At 38.9% G+C, this 20628-nt stretch overlaps 1 protein-coding gene across 10 annotated transcripts in view; it reads left to right on the forward strand.

The window, feature by feature from the left end:
• Positions 1–20628, forward strand: part of TNRC6B (trinucleotide repeat containing adaptor 6B) — a 133536-nt gene that overhangs the window by 99348 nt on the left and 13560 nt on the right. For 9 of the 10 annotated variants that reach the window (XM_083860352.1, XM_083860351.1, XM_083860349.1 and 6 more), the window contains 12 exons: positions 2101–2249; positions 5793–5918; positions 6956–7087; positions 7605–7700; positions 7921–8098; positions 8469–8603; positions 8779–8955; positions 13435–13581; positions 13816–13911; positions 17363–17587; positions 18069–18139; positions 19986–20125. In XM_083860352.1, coding sequence (XP_083716478.1) covers positions 2101–2249; positions 5793–5918; positions 6956–7087; positions 7605–7700; positions 7921–8098; positions 8469–8603; positions 8779–8955; positions 13435–13581; positions 13816–13911; positions 17363–17587; positions 18069–18139; positions 19986–20125 — 1672 coding nt within the window. The remainder of the gene's footprint in view (positions 1–2100; positions 2250–5792; positions 5919–6955; positions 7088–7604; positions 7701–7920; positions 8099–8468; positions 8604–8778; positions 8956–13434; positions 13582–13815; positions 13912–17362; positions 17588–18068; positions 18140–19985; positions 20126–20628) is intronic. The other variant, XM_083860357.1, reaches the window with a different exon arrangement.

Consider the following 20628-nt stretch of genomic DNA (forward strand, 5'->3'; position numbering starts at 1 on the left):
AAGAACTGATAGGATCTTTTTTATGAACATGGTTTAGCTTTTAACCTGTTCTGTATTTCTGCATGTAAAGAATTCAGGGCTTCATATTTATCATATCCATATTTATACAAGTGTTTTTACTTACTGTAGAGGGTAATTTAAACTTTTCACATTTTGACAGGTGTCTTAAGCTATTCTTTAGCCCCCTGCATTATTTATATCTTTAGTTGAGAAGTTCAAAAGACAAGACTCACACAGCATGTTTCAAGGTTGCATTAGAATTTTCTATGAATGGGGTAAAGGAAAGCAGTCATCTCTCTCAGTGAGGCCTTGTTTATACTGAAGTTTAACCAGATGCCTCAGCACTAAGTGACATGCAAATCTGTACTTCAGGCCTTCAGAGGTGCTCTTTTAACACTCTCTGTATTTTTCAAGGCATCATTCAGTAATGTTTGAGGAGTTCATTGGATCATCAGGGTAACTGGAGAGACCAGAACGGTGTTTCTGTGGCTTAGTCATCTTTTGTTGGCATTGACCCAGTTTTATTTCAGACAGTGATGCAGCTATGTCTTGCTTTCGGTTTCTTTTCAAGCAACTAATGGCCAGGGCTTCCTGTGTGGAATTAAGCACCTGAGCCTTTTAGTAGCACATTGCTGGCTTTGTGTGCAATGGTTTGATATAGGTATTGACAGCACTGAGCTGTGTGTGACACTTTGTGACTGCTTTTGCAGAGCCAGTTGTAGATATGTTAGAAAGGGATCAGAGAACCACAAGCTCATCCAGGTCAGCATGACTCCAGTTTCAAGCTAAGATATGTAGGTGATTTTTCAACTGTTTTGTGATAAATGGTGTTGAAGGCATCTGAGAGGATAAAGCTGTATCAGCTTTGAAATCTGTGCAGGTAAGAAAAACCCATGCAATTAGTGGTCAGCTTCATAGCTTCTTGGCAGTAGCATAGCTGTGAGTATTAATAGATTGGGATTGGACATTAAGAAGAGATGGTGGATTTAAAAAGCTTTCTCAAAGAACACTGTCTTGAAGGTGTTAGTGATCAGCTGTCTGCTCTGATAAGGGTTTAGGGTTTTGTCATGGTAGGGTACGTTATCACCAATTTCTTTTGGAAAAGTCACAGATTTTCTTGTTAATTGTGCTGACATGTTTTTAAAATGGTTCTTGGAAAGACCATCTGTGCTACTAACTAAACAGTGCTCTTTAAAACTAAAAATACCAGTAAAGCTCATTTCTGTCACATCCGTATTTTAAAACGAAAATATTTTCCATGTGCTTCAACATAGCAATATGCATCTGATATCTTACAGGTACCACATATGAGCAGAAAAAATGTTTCTTGGCAACAGTACAGTGTGTAAAGTAGAAAACTTCTTCCAGTCAGCTCTTCAGCTGTTGATAAAGCTTTTAGAGAAAGTCCATGTATTGTTCACCATGTATGTTTCCATTTGGTCATCTGTAACTCATACCTCATGCTCCACCAGGTTACCGACTAAACAGTGGCAAGAGACTTTAGGGAGTGTTTGAGAAGTGTCTGTGTTACTGGTTGTATTATTGTGTACAGGCTGAGGGAGATTGATTGTCTGTCTGAAGCTATAAAATACCAGTTGATGTCTTGTGTTCAAGATTTAAGTTCACGTGATTATAGGAGAACTTCGACCAAATTGTGTGCATGTGACCAAATTTCTCAAATGATATCAAAGAATTTCTCAATGTCAAACCCAGCAGAGCCTAAGTAGAATACATGGAGAACTTAAATAGTGGTCTTCCTACGTATCAAATCCCTAAAAATAACAGTGCAGGTTTTGGGAGACGTAGAGAACTAGGTATTAATTAATATAAAAAATTAGTTGAAATGTATATGTTTATATCTGTACTTAAATTGCGAGAAATACCTCACATTAAACTCTAAGAAGTAAACTGGCATGTTCAGTGTTAAATGAAATTTCCTACATTAATTTTTCAACACTTCTAATACCAACTGTAACTATGCTAAATTGCAAGGCAGATGTAATTTATACTCTGATCTTAAAGATTATTCCTTTGGCTGTGAACCTGCTGTCACGAAACATTGTAGAGATTATTTGCACTAACTTCTTCATTTTGTTACAGGTGGTCTCCCAGATAAGAAATTTGAGGTAGATAAACGAGCCATGAATCTCGGGGATTTTAATGACATGATGAGAAAGGATCGATCTGGGTTCCGTCCATCTAATTCCAAAGACATGGGAACCACAGATAGTGGGCCTTACTTTGAGAAGGTGAGAGAAATATCTTTAAATAAATTAATATCAACCTCTATGTTAAAGGTCCCAGTTTTTACCCTACTTCTCTAGAGGTGCTAGAAAGTCGATAACCCTGAATGAACTCAGTAGTAAAAGGTGTGGGGTAGTTATATTGGTAGAATGTGTGTATGAAACAGGTGTCAGGTGTGCATAGACAAACTAAATTGGGAAGAGTGAGGCTTTTTATTCTAGAACAGATTGGTTTTGATGTAGACAGAAACTTTCTTTTTTCTTGAAAGGGTAAACTACTGGTAGCAATGAAATGCATTATAGGTGTCATCATGATGTTTCTTTTGGCTACTAACTGCGGTCATCTACTGTAAAAAAAGAATTGGTTGAGAGCTAAATAAATATAAGTAATCATACTCTTCCAAATTTTTTTCTTCTTTCATATCTGGCATGTATTGGAAACACCCTTTCTAAATTCCACAACCCCTTATTCTGTGTGTCCATGTACTGTAAACTTCTGTATGACATCCATTTCTCTGTGACATTTGTTATATGTTATGGTAGTGTTTCTTTCATATTCTTGCCTATTTTTAACAGAAGCTTCCACGGTTATTATCAAATATTAATTGCTTCAGATTATGAATTGGAGACTGTCTAGTAGATTCAGAATGCTCTAGGGCTGTTCTGGGTGTTTTTTTAGATACAGTTTATCACATGTTAAATGAAAAACAAATTTGGTTTAAAAATTCTGAAGGCATGTTAACTATCTAGGAATTTTTAAACTCCTCCATTTTGGTCTAACAAGCCAAAAAGCAGTTTTGTCAACTCCCTCTGGTGGCAAAATTAATAAATACCATGAGCAAAGCTAATGCGTTTCCTAACCAAGTATGCTGGTAGGTGTGTGCTAACATTGGAAATTCATTCAAGATTTGCTTGCATCTGTAATGGTAATAGCCACTATCAGAAACTAATTTCATGAGAGTTCAAAATGTATTTTTAAAAAGAAAACTTAATACTATCTCCTTGGAACAAAATCTTAAATGTCAAGTAATCATTTGAATCAGAAGTTTTGTTCCTTGTAACTGCTGTTACAAATTAACTTTGCTTCTTCCTAGTCACTTACCGCCCCTCTTTCTCTCCTCTTGCATTCTGTTGCTTCACTAACCAACTCCTGCTGATGGCTATCTGCTGCTTCAGTTGACTTTGCCTTTCTCCAATCAAGATGGGTGCCTTGGGGATGAGGCTCCCTGCTCTCCCTTCTCCCCTTCTCCCAGCTACAAGCTGTCTCCCTCTGGTTCCACACTATCCAACGTTGGCCTTGGAGCAATCGGCTCAGGGCTCAGTCCCCAAAACTTCGCTGCTAGACAAGTAAGCAGGCCACCTTATAAGATGCATTGTTATAAGGCTGCAACCTGGGCTTAATCCTGGTTAGTTGGTTGCTTGCATTTGTTTTTCTGCTGAATAGATTAAAATTGTTAATGGAAATTTCAGCTGTCTCAGGCCGTTGAGAATCAGTCCACTTCAGTTCCTAGCATCAGAACGCACTCTGTCTGGTTTTGTTGGCCTCTTCCTAAATCACAGTGCAACAGCAGGTAGATGTGCTTCAGAAGTCATACAGTTAGTAGTATCCTTTATTTTAACTGCTAGCTTAAAACCCAGTTAGAGGCTGTTGATTTGCCTCATGAAACCCAAGAATGAATTTTTTCAGACTCCACTCAACAACCTTGTATGTAGAAATGTACTTGTAAAAAGTTACAGTGATTGAGCATTGTGCCTGTTCCCTTCTCCCTTCCTCACAGTTCAAAGTAAGGATTGATTTAGTAACCTTTAAAAATTCTTGAAATAGCAATATTTTTGTGTACAAGGAAATGGTGGGGAAGGAGTTAAGTGATTAACTGCAGTTTGGAAGAATTTCTGCCTATTATGTTTTGCATTATTCTAGAAAAAAATATTTTAGGAATACTAGGAAATGAAAGAATAGTACCTAATTATTGCAGCTGGTCTAGCTTATGTAGTCATATGCCTAACATGATGGTGTTTCTTTATGTTGTCTTTCTGTTTCTATGTGACAGTGTTGAATATCAGATTAAGTCCAAAATTTGCAGGCATGTTGTTGATCTCAGTGTGCATAACTCTACAGAGTTATAGAGAGGGCTGAAAGTGTAACTGCAGCTTCAAGGCCTCTCAGAAATTTTAATGTTTAGTTTACTCCAGCCAGCTCTTTCCAGAATAAAACCTCTTGTCTTTTGAGGTTTTTTTGTTTGTCGTCCTGCATGGATGCTTAGGAGTTGCTTTTGAAGGAGGAAATACTTTTAAGTGGAGGGGGATGCAGGTGAATGAGACAATCCATAGTGCTGCCAGTGTAGAAGGAGGAGGAGAGACTTGTGTTTTAGCAAAAGGATAACAGCAGGATGCACAGTATTACGATAGGCTTTATGAAATCATGGTATATAAGGAAAGGAAAGGTTTTAATGAAGGCCTACACAATCTTAGTTTGGAAGAATGATGCACTTTCATTGGGTGCAGCAATGCTGGCATGGACAGGCAGAATGGGGAATGATGGCTGAGGAGTGAAAAACACATCCTTTAGAGCCCCAGGTCACAGACATCCTGATAGACAGCAGGAGATGGGAAATTCTGAGGCTCTTGAAACTGAAAAGACAAATTCACAGCATGTAAGGATGCTTTGGGAGTACAACCTTCAGCTTTTAGAAGCAAGAGGGTGTAGCTGTCTTAGCGTAGGAGAGTGTTGATAACATTTCTTGTCGCTTTTTTTGAAAAATGGTACCAGAAGTCTACTGAAGAGGCTGAACTTGTGAAACACAATCATAAATTTTCTTTGTTTTTTTTTTCATGCATTAGGGTTTATTACAGAAGTTACTTATAAATCAGTAAATACTTCTCATTAAAAAACTCAAACCCAAAGTATTCTTGTGCTTGAAAATAAATTACTGGAAGGAAAAAGGAACAAAGTTTTTTCTCACTAGAAAACTTTTTTCAAATTTAGTAGGAGAAAAGGGGAAGGAAAATATTCAAATCCAGAATGTTGAAGTATTCATGGCAGAAGGAAAGTTTTTAATGCTATTTTGGAATTCAAATTTCAGTTAATAGAAGGCCTGCAGAGGAAATAATAGCCTTTTGAATGATATCTCAGCAACCTACTGAGGAAAAGTACCTGTCATCTATAAAATGAGGGACCAGAATTCTTGTTGACAGTCTTGTCATACTTTTCAGAATGGAATGGAGTTTTTAGTTTGTTGTTTGTACTTTAAGTTTCTATTTCCCAGTATGTAAAGTGCAAAATACGAAAATGTTAGATTTGTCATGTTTTGAAGTAAGTAGATACGCATGACCCTTCAGTGTTAGTAGAGAAACAACCTGCATCTCAAAAACGTAGTACAGTGGTTTTAACCCAGGTAGAATATTACTGATTTTAGCCAAACATCTGTAATTCTAAGGGAACTCTGTTTAAGTCAGTAACTTGGCTTCTTGTTACTGATATGTAGTTACTAGTGTAGAAATCCATTATCCTTCAAGATTCATCTTCTCACTACTGCTTTAATTTTATAGGGTGGCAATCATGGTTTGTTTGGAAACAGCACAGCACAATCGAGGGGCATGCACACACCAGTGCAGCCACTAAATCCTTCCCCCAATATCCGGGCGCAAGTGCCTCCCCAGTTTCTTTCTCCCCAGGTAAGGAATTTATAGCAACTGACTATTTGTGGAAGTAGAGCTACAGCCTTCAGAGCACATCACTGAGGTTACTTATACACCTATCTTAGTCTCAACTTGATGTTAAGAAATGGAAAAATAAAATAAGATAAAGCCATTAAAATTCATAGTGAAAGTAATTAAAACTCAGTGCAGAAGCATTAGCATTCTATCTTACTCCAAGGCACTTGATGGTAAATGCTCCCTACCAGTATTTTTAAACCTCAGAAGTGGATTTGGGAATCGTATGTCTTATATAGGCTTTTGCCAAGTATTTTAAAAAGAAGAAATAAACATGAAAGTTTAAAGTGTTTCTGAACTGTGACAGGTCGCTTAATTTTTTTAAGTAGTTTTGTCCTGTGCTTCCTGTCTCCCCCAAAAGAGAGGTTTGATGAAGGGGCTGTGTGTTACATTTACATTGCAGAGCTTAATCTTAAGACCTTTTACCTTTTGCTTTGAACTTGATGAACAATTCTTGAGATTCTCTTGAATTGTACTTGTGTAACTCTCCAATAATCCAGGGAGAGACGGGGGATTCTTCTCCACCTACTCCTGTCTTTTACTATATCTTGTTCAATGTACACAGAGATTAACTCTTTCTGTGAGGCACTGTTTCTTTGCTCCAGTGACTGCCTGAATGCCTTTCTTTTTCCTTGTCAAGCAGTATGCTTTTAATGTGATAATGCAGTACTGTGATTACTGGTTAGCTGCATATATATCAGCATTTAAATTTAGTGCAATCTCCAGCACCTGATTGGTTGGGGGAGGAACCTTTGTGTGTATGTCTGCATCTGCACATGTAACACTGTATACTGTCAATCAAGTGAGGCATTCACTCTGCCCAAGTTATAGATTGTGCATGTTTAAATGTGATGTGTTAATAAATCTGTAATGTCTTTCCCAGAACACCGTTGAAGATCAGTGTCATAGTCCTACTTGTTCCTTTATAGAAATGCTGGTACTTCATCCTCTTTTCCTCATAGCAGTGCATTCAGAATATGTAACTGGTTTACATGCAGGTTTCAGCCTCCATGCTCAAACAGTTTCCGAACAGTGGCTTGAATCCTGGTCTTTTCAATATGGGACCCCAGCTTTCTCCACAACAGATTGCCATGCTGAGCCAGCTTCCACAGATTCCCCAGTTTCAATTAGTAAGTAGCTAGTAATCTTGTGAGACAAGATTGTTTGCAGATTGTCTGCGGAGTTTTCTTTTTATGTTTGTTCTAATTCTGTTTTGTTCTGCTGATGTTATTTTGTAAAAGTAAAGTAGTAGTAAAGTCCTGCTAGAAGGCAGAAGATAAACCAGATAGGCCCATGTAATTATTGTAGATAACAGTGGGTTAGTAATGACTCTAAGCCTTGTTTTTGTACAGAAAGCAGTTGTTTGTTGGTTATTAATAAATTTTTCTTCAGACTTGTAGTCACACTGGTGACTACAGTAATTCTGCTGCACAATGTTAAATTACAAATGTTTAAGTGAAAGTTGTGGTATTCTTCTAATTCTTCTAATTCATTGTAGGTTTATTTGAGTGAGTGGAATGAGAAACCACTTTAACTAAGTTTACCTAAGTTCTGAGCAAAGCGTTTGCTAATGAATAGCTCCTGGCAATTATATTTTGCTTGATGAGCTCTGTATTTTCACTCTTCCCACCCCCACATATCTTGTAGGCTTGTCAGCTCCTCCTTCAGCAGCAGCAGCAGCAACAGCTGTTACAGAGCCAGAGAAAGTTATCTCAAGCTGTGCGACAACAGCAGGAGCAACAGGTGTGTGGCACTATTTTTGTCAATCGTATGAAGTGTGCTGGGGAAATGCAGTCTGCAGTAGAGGTGATGCTGGCTTCAGTAATGTCATCTGTTCTCTTCACATTGCATTTTACAGAGAGCAGGGTCTTCAGGATCTCTTCTAATTCACTGTTTCTTTATGTTTACTGGAATCTGTGTTACAATATAGCATAGATGAAGTGTTTTTTTCTTTCATTTGCAGATTGCTCGTATGGTGAGTGCCCTCCAGCAGCAGCAGCAGAGGCAGCCTAGCATGAAGCATTCGCCATCCCACCCTGTTGGGCCTAAGCCACATTTAGACAGCATGGTACCCAATCCTTTGAATGTGGGTCTTTCAGATTTACAGAGCAAAGGGCAGATACCTGGATACGGTTCAGGCGGTAAGTGCTCTGTGGAAGATATGGTGCATTGCCTGTAGCTTCCCTATTATTAATATGGTAATTGTGTTAGTCACTTTTGTCTGGGTCCAGAAATTAGTAATTTATTTATAAGCATTAGAGCGAAGGTTATGATAGGTGTCAACTTTGAATCAAATTGCATTATTTTTCATTGCATGGGAAGAACACATACCTAAGAAAGCATATTGTGGTATACTGACCCAACACTTATTTGGAAGATACCCCTTTAACATAACCTTTGCTGTTGATTGTTTTTCCCCACCCTTTTATGATTAAAATGACACCCTGTTTAAAGATGCTTAAAAACAAAACAAGATGACAATGGAGTTTTGTTTGTTTGTTTGTTTCACAGGCTTTGGCTCAAGTGGCATGGATTATGGCATGGTGGGAGGGAAAGAGGCTGGAACAGAATCTCGCTTTAAGCAGTGGACTATGATGGAAGGGCTGCCTTCTGTGGCTTCACAAGATGCCAATATGCACAAAAATGGTGAGAAGGGGTATTTTGGGAGTGCCCTTGAAGGTTCATCTTGCCAGAGGTGAAATAGTTTAGATTAAGCTGTCTTGCCTCACCAGTATGCATCTTAAGTATTTTTGTGTTAATATATCATACTCCTGAAGATCCCAACCTTTCTTGGTGTAAATAGATGTTTTTAATGCTGCAGGTGCAATAGTGCCCCCTGGAAAGGCTCGTGGAGGATCGCCCTACAACCAATTTGACATAATCCAGGGCGACCCACTCAGCAGCCATGCAGGCCCTGCTGGTGATAGTTGGTTACCTGCCAAATCTCCACCAACAAACAAGATTGGAAGTAAATCCAGCAATGCCAGCTGGCCTCCAGGTATTACCTAAGGGTGGGGGTTGTGTCCTCACTTTAGTATAGATGTGCTGGATCTTTCCTCGTCATACTTACTTAAATAATCATTGTAAAGAAAATACTTGTGTGGCTTGGCCTATCTTCGTTTCAAAATTTCTTCCACATTAAAGTAGAACATAAATGTTGAATTTCCTGTAAAAAATGCTGCGCTAAATACAAACTAATTGCTGAATTGCCAGAGTAGTGTTTGGTTTTTGTTAGGTGAACTCATATCTTTGGTGGTTTCATGACTTTACATTTACAGAAATTTTCATATAAACATATGTTCATTGAATACACAACGCCATCTCCTTTCTTTTGTACTGATTTCTTTTTTGTGCTGTGTTAGGCTGACGCAGCATAAAAAATACTGATAGTGTGGAATCAGAAAGAAAAAGATGTGAAGTAGGGGGTTTTTTGTCATGGTGGGAACACCACACTGTTGTGGTTCACCTTTGTTCATGTCACATAAAGGCAATGCTTCAGTTATGCTCAGGAATCTTGTGGCTTGGGTAGAAGTCTCTTGCTTTTGGCATGACAGGCTGGCCCACATTTTTTAAGTTTTCTAATTTCACTGGCAGAATTTTACGTTTCTGCTAGAAAACTCTCTAGGAAAAGTACATATGTATTTGAATTCACACATAATTTTCTATATAAAACATTCATTTAAACAGAGTGGTGTCCTTGAAGTTGCACAGCTTATTCACCAGTGCTGTTCAGCCAAGAGTGGGTGCTGTGATTTTTCTCTTATCTGGAAGACATTTGCATGCCAGGACAACATTGCTAACTGCAAACCCTCTGCTGTGTATCCCCTCAAGCAGAAAAAAGTAAAAGTCTAGGTACATCTTTGGGTAAAGCAGTAGCACAGACCTTGCATCAGAAAGCCTAGGGGAATCTATGTGACAGATACAACTGCAGGAAACCTAGAAATTGTAGTTGAAGATTTTTATGAGGGAAGCCCTTAGTGTCTAACTCCAGCAAGAAAACATCTTCTGGTGAGCTAACATGAATTAGTTATCTTAAAAACCTCTTCACGTCCACAAGTTTTCATACTGTTCACTGCATTGTGTACAAGTGTATTCATGTTACAATTCTGTCAGACTCGTTAAGTATGGAGCTTTTTGGACTAGAGTTGCTGTTCATAATGCCAGAAACTCCCAAAAATGTAATCTTCTACCAGACTTTACTCACAGACTCATTGTTGCTTGTTTCCTCAGTCACCATTCTTCTATATTATATTGATAAACACAATACTGCTTGGAATGTTACAAGAGATACATGAGGATCAGCTCTGCCATGTTTCCAAGTTTTGGAGCAGCTGTTGGCTTTGGCAAGGTTCTCGATGCCAAAATTGTTATGGAAGTGAGAAGCTGGATAGCTACTCTTTGCCCTTTTTTGATGTCGTAGAGCTTCCCTAGTGATATCTGTAGTCCCATTGTCAGTGATAAATAAAATTTTTTGTTGCTGACTGACTGCCTCACCACTGTGAGAAGATAAGTGAAGTTCACAAATTCTGAAAATAAAATTTCACTGAGATCCTCAGTACCATCCCTCATTTCTTGTGTGAGTAACCCAAGACTATGATTGCAGCCCTCATGTAACAAGTTCAGGGTTTTGGCAGGTGGCATTTTTTCAGTTATTGCTGTATTGCTGTTCCACTCTCACGAGATCCATAGGCTACTGGGACAAGTTACTGTTCCATAACTGTCAGCCACTTGAGCTGTCTCATAGTCTTAACTAACGGACTTCATTGGCAAGGAAAACTGAAATCAAGATCTACCTTATCAACACAGCATCCCTAATGAAAAATTGAAACCTAAAATTACTTTACACACTAGGTCTTTTTCTACGAGCTTGTAGATGAGGTCTGCTGTCAGTTCCTGGCATGGAAATAGAATTCTTCCTCCAGTGCTAGAAAAAGAGTTGTTAACAAAAATGACTTTACAACAGAAAACTTCTTGAAATAGGTGCATTTTTCCTTTGAATTAAAAAAGTGGTCACTCAGCATTCACCCTGACTACAACTTTCACATTTTCCTCTTAAATGCAATCTGCTGCAGAAATTCTGCTATTCAAGAGAGTAGTATTGTTCAGCACATAAATAAATGAAGTGGTGTCCAATCAAACTGATACCACAGCTGGAGGTGAGAGCAAGTTTTGCAGCATTGATGAGAGCTGTGTTTGGTTATGTTGCACAGACTTGCATACTTAGGTAATACTTAGACGGTAATTTTCCAGTTCAAGATCAGTCATACTTCAAGCAAACTGGCCTGGACGTGTCTCATGATTTTCACAATAATCTTACATTTTAACTTTTTGAGAAGACCTTTCAGATATCAGTGGAGAAATTAATTTCAGGTTGTCTTTACTGCCTAGAAGTAAAAGAGCATGACTGTAGACAAAGGCTGATGAATGTGTATGATAATAACTGTCAGCCCCAAAGGAGAGTTTGGAAATTAGTCAGTGTGCTGAAGTTCAAGGAAATGCTTTTCCAGACAAGGGTTACATTGGCAAGTGAATGTGTTCATAAACAATAATACCCCTGATCCTTTCGTTAACCTTTTGATTAGAGCTTTCTGTGCACTTAATTTTCAGTCTCACCATTTCTCAGAATCTTTGTAGATGGAAGTCTTAGACTTTTTTTTTTCTTTCCTTCCAAACAAGTTCTAATTTCCAGGTTCTAACCTGTGTTCATTGGATTCTTTGTCTGAGAACAGAGAAGATACTTTGAGCACAGCCAAGAGGAAAATTGCTTCTTGCTTAACAAAAGAGGTCCTGCTTGTCAGGGGGTGACAGTATTTTGGTAGTAGCTGAGCAGAGTCCTTCCGTGATGCAGTGCTGATTGGTCATAGTGTTCAAGTGTGGATACCTGGATTATTTTCTTGAGTTAATAAAGACTAGGAGACGTAACTGATGTTTGTAAAATTATGAAGACAGTGAACAAGATAAATGCAGAATTGTAGTTCTATGACCCCTGCAATGCTAGAACCATGATGCAAATGCTGGAATTAAGAGGATATAAATTTTAAATAGATGAAAGCTTTTTTTCCATTAGGAGTTGATGAACTTGGGGGCTGTGTTGCTTTCACAGCTTCTTGAGACAGAGGGTACTAGCCAGTTCAAACAGTGATTGGATAAAATGATGGGAAAACAGTTTCACAAGTTAGTGCTAGCAAATAGTGGGTATTTCTGCCATCTAAATTAGGACAGCTGTGGATACTGGGAGATGTGAAGCCAGCAGTCCACAGTGGCCAAATTTGTGTTCTCTCCATTAATGGTATTTGTTCTACTGCTGTTGGGAAAATAGTGGACTAGATGGACCGTAGTTCTTACCCAGTGGGGCATTTCTTTTGTCTTCTCTCAGATTCTCCCATGCATTATCACTGTCTAATAGTGCACTTGCTGTGGGCAATAGTTTGAACCAGTAGTATCATATTTTCTTCTGTATTTGTCTGTGAAAATGATAGTCTTGACCATACTTCTTCATTACAAAGGTGACTGAAATGACCCCTTCCGTGACAGATTCATCCAACATGCTTCATTCTAGAGAGTGCATCTTGGATCCCGCTTTTAATAATGGATCTTTAATTACTCTCAAATATTCTAATATTAATTATTTCAGAAATTTGGGTCGGGAATTCTGTATCCTGGACTTGTATCTGCAAGGGATGAATCTGCCACCTTTGCACTCTTGTAAGACTTACACAAATAGTGTAAGTCTTTACTTGTTTTTGTGTTTGTCAATTTTACTTCTGCACCACTGCTTCCAGAACTCACCACAGCACTTTATTCATCGAAGGAACCAAGTTAACAATCTTCCTTACAGTAACTGGAGTCTTTGTGTGTTCTTACTTAATATAATTCATTCTCTTGTCTTAAAATTCTGGCATGCCTGGGGCTATAGTTGAATATAAAGCATGATAAGGATATCCCATCTCAATGTGAAACATGAAGAATGTTAATGAGTATAGTCATTACTTTTACCACAAGGCATCTCACCTCAGTATGGTAATGTATAAAGTGTGTGTGTACATACAGTGTGATGTGTCAAGTGTGTTTCCAAACTCCTATGGTAGGTAGCCTTTCCTTGAGGAAGGCTTGTACACACACACAGTGTATGTGTACATAATCTAATCTTACGTATCTTATATGGAATTTACTAAAACTGTTGAAACTTCCTCTGAATGTAGCAAAGCAGAAGCACTTAAAGAGGTACTGAATGCCCCTGTACTACTTTTTTTTGTAGTGTAGACTTATACACACTTCACATGCTCATGGATTCATATGACATCAGAGCTAGTGCTGTGAGAGGAACTGTGAAATAGATTATGATTCTAACATGTCTTTTTGCCCCTGAGGAACAGTAGAAGACAATTGTTTACCCTACTGAAATACCTTCAGCAATTACTTCTAGTAAATAACATTTCCCTGATTGCATCTAATTCCTTTTTCTCTCCCCTCCCAGAGTTCCAACCAGGAGTGCCATGGAAAGGTATACAGAACATTGACCCTGAATCTGACCCCTATGTGACCCCTGGAAGTGTACTGGGGGGGACAGCCACATCTCCCATCGTAGATACTGACCACCAACTTCTGCGGGACAATACCACAGGTAAAATAGTGCACATCTGGTCTGTGATTATCAAAGTCACTCTGATACTCGGGATTGTTGTGATGTTGGGGTTGTAGCAGGCAAACAATCTGTTGTATTTGCCTGAGAAGGAAGCTGTGTGCCTTTGCACTGTGGCTGGGAGTACCTGAAAGCTTGGCATGGCTCTCTTGAGGTTTAATGGTGTTAACAGAAACTCTGTGAACTTGGTCTACTCTTTCCTTTTTTCTTTCATAGGGTCTAATTCTTCCCTCAACACCTCGCTGCCTTCACCTGGTGCCTGGCCCTACAGTGCCTCTGACAATTCCTTCACCAACGTTCATAGCACTTCAGGTATGTGGGCTTTGAAATTTACCCCGACAAAGCGTTTTTCATTTAACACTAGTTCATTGTTGTTCCATTTGGCATATTAAGTTGATCATGTCTAACAGTGACTTGGGAAGACAAACACCATAACTCTGAACATACCCCCCTCCTTCCTCTTCGCTCCACCCTTTATATGCTGAGCATGACTCCATATGGTATGGAATATCCCTTTGCACAGTTGGGGTCAGCTGTCCTGGCTGTATTTCTTCCCAACTTCTTGTGCACCCTCATCCCTCCTGCTGGTGGGAGGATGTGAGAAACAGAAAAGGTCTTTATGCTATGTAAGCACTGCTCAGCAATATAACTAAATCATCTGTTATCTGTGCTGTTCACAGCACAAATCCAAAACACAGCCATATACCAGGTACTATGAAGAAAATTGACTCTACCCCAGCCAAACCCAGCATATTATGCAAGTTAAAGAATAAAGTAGTAGGAAGCGGCAGATGCAAAAGGAAAGATACAGTACATGCACTATCTGTAATTTTTAAAATATGACCTGCTTGTGTATGTGTTGATAAAGGTGAGTGATTTTTTTTTTTTTTTTTTTTTTTTTTTTTTTTTTTTTTTTACTTTAAGAATGGGAGTGCTGTGAAGGGAATGTTTTTGCCTTGCCTTTTATAGCACTCGTCATTCCCTGAAATCTGGACATTTCATCCTCTGGCTTTTAATGGTTGGCCTGTAAATATGCACTTAAATATATGTCTCAGATCCTTTGTAAGAAGGTCACCGCAGTTTTCTGTTAAAAAACTGTTTCTGCCTACATTTGCAGTAAAACACTGGAAATACTTGTTCCAGATGAACCATTTGGATTTTAAGCTTCTTGCAAGTGTCAGAGTTTTTTCTTGAAGACATCAATGTCTTGACAATTACTTAAAAATGAAGAATTGTGTATAAGTAGCAGAGATGATGAACAGAGCTGAGAGCTACATCTGGCCCAAACTTTAGATTTTTTCATCATACTGAATAAAAGCTGTGTTCAGGTGTTACCTCAGCATCTTCACCACGTGGATTGCAAATGTTTTTTGTCCTTAAGAAAAATTGAGTTCCTGCCACCGATTTGTGAGCTGACTTTAGTTTGAAGCAGTATATGCAGCATTCTAGTGACATAGAAGGTTCCTCTCCTACGGCCTGAGGAACAGGGTGGCATGTAGCAACTTCTTGCCTTTGCTTAATTTTTATCTAGCACATAGGAAAGATGGAAGAGATTAAAAAAAAAGTTGAAGTCATAGTCAAATTGAGGAAATTATATCACTGCCATATACCAATTTATACTCGTGTGCTAGACACAAGTGTTTGGCAGTCAGGAGGCCAATCATATGAACTGGGAATTTAGAATTCACCTATCTGTAAAGCAGAGTCTAATGAAAGGTTTTTAAGCACTTTCACACACTTTCAAAGGTTAGTGCTTGAAACCTGCTTGCTACTGGCCATTTCTGTGTCATGGAAACACAGAGATCCAGCTGTAAATTGAAGCATGCTTATTCATGCTGAAAGCTTTATGGACTTGATTTCCAGATGTGTTAAATTATCATGTCCAGGCATATCATAAATGTGTGGGTTTTGCCTTTGTTTCAAATTACATTCACCACCATCTGCCGGTGACTGAAGTTAAACGCACGTATTAGCACACACATACATGAGAGTTATCATTAAGATAATGTCTGACACAGCTTTTTCCCCCAAATTGCCATGTCTGTGGTTCTCAGTGCAGAACAATGAGGAATTTTGAAGGAATTTTGCCTTTTGAAATGTCCCTTGGTGTCAGAAGTTGTTGGAGAATTTACAGTCTGCCTTTTTTTAAAAACTGGTTGTTGGGGGTTAGATTTGTTTCTTTTTTTACTTCAGAGAATTTTTTCCCATAAGTTGCTAGGAAACTTAGCTACTGTGTACTTATGGGTACTTGAACAAAGTGGCCAAGGAAGGGGAGTGTAGCACCTGGCTACACTTCCTTTGTCTCTGGGACTTTCTCTTGGAGAGGGAAGATAAAGGACAGGGCTTGGAGCAGCCGCTCTCTCACTCTCAGCATCGGAAGGAGGATGACCAAGCTGTGGTTTGCTGCGGGGAAGATTCACTGTCAGTACCGGGGTCCAGTCCTGCCTAGGGATCTACCACCATCTGTTTGTGTGTCCGGGAGTTCTGAGCTTGCCATCTCCTGCCTTGCTGGAGCTGGGCCATCACTGCCCCACTGCCACCGCTTCTTCAGCTCTGTTCTGGGTCTTTTTGCTGCGCTGTGGTCCTGCACCCTCCCTGCCCGCCACAATGTCCTGCGATTCCAGCTACCACCACAGAGCTTCTGATATATCCCATCTACCAGCCCAGGATTTTCTGCCATTCCTGCTTGGTGCCCCTCAGAGTCCTGCAGGGGCACGGGGGGGGTCAGACTGCTTCAGGGTTTTGTGAAGCAAAGCCTCTCTTCCATCCCTTCTCATCTTGGCCAAGAAGGCCATCACAAGGTTTCCTGGTTCTGTTTTGTTGTTAACACTGTAGTTGTTGTTTTATTTGTCTTGTTACACATATTAGTAAAGAACTGTTATTCCTATTCCCATACCTTTGCCTGAGAGCCCCTTAATTTCAAAATTATAATAATTCAGAGAGAGGGGGTTTACATTCGCCATCCCAAGGAGGGGCTGTGGCTTTTCCTTGGCAGACACCTATCTTTCAAACTAAGACACTGGTTTAGGCAGAGCTCACAAATATTCTTAACCAATAGTTGTGTTTTGGGGAGCATTTTTATTTTTCTCTTTTTTTGCATTTCTTTATAAACAGTTCTTAAAATGTGTCAAGGATATGCATTATAGGTCTTCCAATATTCCCATTAGCAATGCTTTGTATTGAAGAAATGTGCTATCAAGATTGTTTAAAAGTCCAGCTGTCACACAGCTAAGCAGCCTTCTTTATGTGGTACTGCTGTGTCAACATTGTGCGTGAGCTTTGTGATTCACAAGAAAGCTTTGATCTTGTAGGGAAGACATCTTTAGGAGGCAACATTAGCTTAGTAGACCAAGAATGGTAAATACTACTTTCAGTTCTCTTCTGTTTTTTTTTTTACTTGAAGAAGGTCCACTTTCATTAAAGGTCACTAGTGCCCAAACTTAAGAAATTCTCGAGTTCTCTGATGAATTGTAGTGTGAACATAAAAGTTGCTGTTCATCTAATTAATGATGGAACATACTACTGTCAGTTACATTATCATAAATGATCAAGGTGTATTACTTTTTTTTGGTCAGCATATATAAAATAAGCAAAGATTAAGTTACATGTAGCATTGGGTCTTTTGGTATGATAAATTAACTATTGTATGGTTCTGTTTTTCGTGATTGTCTCCAATATAAGTGCATCAAAAGACTTACTGTGATAGGACAGGTACTTAATCTCATAAGTTTCTCTAATACATACAATTTCTTTAATCTTCTAGCAAAATTCAGTGATTACAAATCAACATGGTCCCCAGATCCCATAGGACACAATCCCACTCATCTCTCCAACAAGATGTGGAAAAACCATATTTCCTCAAGGAACACTACAGGGCTGCCTCGCCCACCTCCTGGCCTGACCAACCCCAAACCATCATCTCCATGGAACAGCACACCACCCCGATCAGTCAGGGGCTGGGGGGCACAGGACTCAAGGCTTGGCTCTGGTAAGAACGATCAACTGGTAGCACCACTGGTCAGACCTAAGCAGTGTATGTTTTACAAGCACCAGTGGTTTGGAGGAAGGAAAGTTGCAGTTGTCTGGTAATAGGAAAAAAGAGAGTTCCTTCTTGAAATGGAAATTTGTTATCAGTAATTGAGGCGAGTGGGAGGTTGAATCCCAGGTCCTGCTGCAGGGAATGAGTGAAGAAGAGCTGAGAACTGCCAGAAGAGAATACTTGCTATGTACAGCCTTTCAAGACTAGATGCATGCTGTGTGTGGGAAACTCCTTGAAGATAAATTCCTGTAAAATGAATTTTGATGTGAACTGTGAGGAAAGGTGTGGTTTTGTTTCAGGACTGAAGATCAGACTTTCATGTTTTAACAGGGCTAGTAATGCTGATTTTTTCTGAAAGACCTAACTGTAAAGAAAGACAGAGGTTTTTTGTATCCGATCTGTTTTGATTGATCTGTCTTATAATTTGCAGCATCTACTTGGAGTGATGGTGGCTCAGTTCGTCCTAGCTACTGGCTGGTTCTTCACAATCTCACTCCACAGGTATTTTTCTATGGTTGTTTCTGGGAACTTGTTTGCTTTAGGAAGGATTTGTGAGTTCTTCAGTTGTTTCTTTTTGAATAAAATCTGACAAGATCAGATTTGTCAGCATATATAACGTATTTCTACTAAATTGAGCTGCAGTCTGACTGGATTTTCCCTTGTAATCGCTTCAGCTAATTCTAAGATATTCAGCATTTGCTATGTGACTGTTAAAACGTTACTTAAGAGTTACAAAAAGTAATTAAACAGATTTTTCTTAGAAGTGAGGGTAAATTTCATGACTATTACGTGGAATGGTTTGTAGTTGTTCTTTGGGATTTTGTCAGTAAGAAATGTGATGTAACTGCCAGTTTTCACTTTAGTGTTTCCATAGTGAAACCACAGAATTTTTCCAGCACTCCTGCCAAAACCAGTCTAGTTAGGTTATTTCTGCAAGTATTCTCAAAGCTTGCTGCCATTCAAAATGAATTCTGTGGAGATCCTGTTTTCAGCATTCCCAATTAGTCCTGTATTCAAGAGCTAGGAAAAGCCTATATGATTATCAGCAGCACGCTGAGGTCTAGACAGAAAGTCCCTGTTCAGCAGGATAATTTACTGTGCTTCTACGGTCTACAAAAAAATGTTGATGTGAAAGGAAAAGCAGAGGTCTCCATCAGATCACCCAAAATGGCAAACCGTACTCCATTTGTAGAAAAGACTGTTTAGCTTGATGAGAAGGAAGAAGTGGTGTGAGGAAAAAGCACAGTTCTAAGTCTAGCTTGTGTAAAATTCTTTAATTCTGCTTTAGGAATTATTTAATGGAAGAATAATATATTTTGGAGGCATTTAAGTTAGTAAGAAAGAGAAACAGATTATAATTATCTCATTATGGATTCTCTCTTTATTGTGGATCAGTACACTAGAGAAGTGTAAACATTTAGATGGATTCATAGACTTACAGAATGGTTAGGCTTGGAAGGAACAATGTATTCATTTCAAGATTCTCTCTTTTAACTCTGACCATATTTGTACCCCCACACAACTTCCTTTTCCCTCATTTGAAGCTGTATTATAAAATATAGGGTAAAGAAGGAAGAAAGTAGCACTTCCTTAAAATATTTGCACATACAGATCCCATTCATATGTCCATGTTCCTGTGGCACACCAGGAATGGAATCTGTCTGTACAGAAAACCTGGAAAAACAGCTGTTACTGGAGGTAAGTAACAAGCTGTTACTGCTGCAGAAGGAATATAGGCAACAACTGCTGTAAAAACATTACTTCAGACAGAATGGACATTGGTGGGTTTGGCAGCAAAATCACTGACTCTGTCACTGTTTCATGAACCACAAAGACAAAGAAGCACCAAAATAAATTTTCAAAAATTTCATTGTAGAGATATTTCCAATTTTGCAGAAACCTTTTTAATACTAGTTCATCTAAATTCTGCTGAAATCAGAAAGCTGGAGACTTAAGACATTCTGATTCCTTTACTACAAGTTGTGAAGACTGAAGATAGTGAGAAGTACAAGTTGTATATAATTACTGGAAAGACTGTCAACATAAGGATAGTGACAGTGTAAAAAACTCAGAGAGAGAGGGAAAACTGGACTCAAGCTGTAAGTGAACAGAAAAGATGATTTAGATTATTCCATACTAAATCAAACTGCATATAATTGAGAGAAGTCAAGGCATACCAGTTCCTGTTTGAAAATGAACTTCTGTCACCTCTGTTTACTTCCCACTGCTTTCATCTATTTTTCTTTCTGAGAGTAGAATATCTTTCAATTATTGATGAAGTCAGGATTGAAGTATGTTCGGAGAAATAATTACAAACATCTGTTTCATCCTGGCTGTTCTTCCTCAGATTGATGGGTCAACCTTGAGGACGATCTGCATGCAGCATGGCCCACTGCTGACATTCCATCTGAACCTGACCCAGGGCACCGCCCTCATCCGATACAGCACCAAACAGGAGGCGGCCAAGGCCCAGACTGCACTGCACATGTAAGCAAAGTTTTGAGACAAAAATCTTTGGAGGTGTGGGATTGATGGTGTAATCCCCTAAACTCAGTGAAAACTTTTGAATTATACTAATCTCCTGAATTCCAAAGGCTTTTAACCTGTTTTTCATCTGTTGTGTTTGAAAGGTGGCATATGTGCATTTACCTACATGGTATAGTCATTTTTATTGCTCTTGGTGTTAACATTCAGGACCTTAGTTTAAATTTATAAAGATTTTGTTCAGGCATAACTGAATGTTGGGGCAAGGGGTTGGGTAGGTTTTGTTATGTTTTGTTTTTTCCCCGTGTAAAATGAAAGTTCTTGGGTTTTGAGTGAGTTTCACTGTCAAAAACAGCTGAAGTTTCCCATGTCCACTGCAATTCAGCGATGTAGCCGATTCCTCCTTTGGTTTGGGTACCTGTTGGTGGTATTTTCTTGTGCTTTCTGAATTCCTTGCCATTACCTTTTGGCTCTAACTATTTTTTCATGTGTACTTTGCCCTGTAG

The sequence above is a fragment of the Zosterops lateralis genome, assembly GCF_965231275.1.
Source record: "Zosterops lateralis genome assembly, chromosome: 4".
Taxonomy (NCBI): Eukaryota; Metazoa; Chordata; class Aves; order Passeriformes; family Zosteropidae; genus Zosterops; species Zosterops lateralis.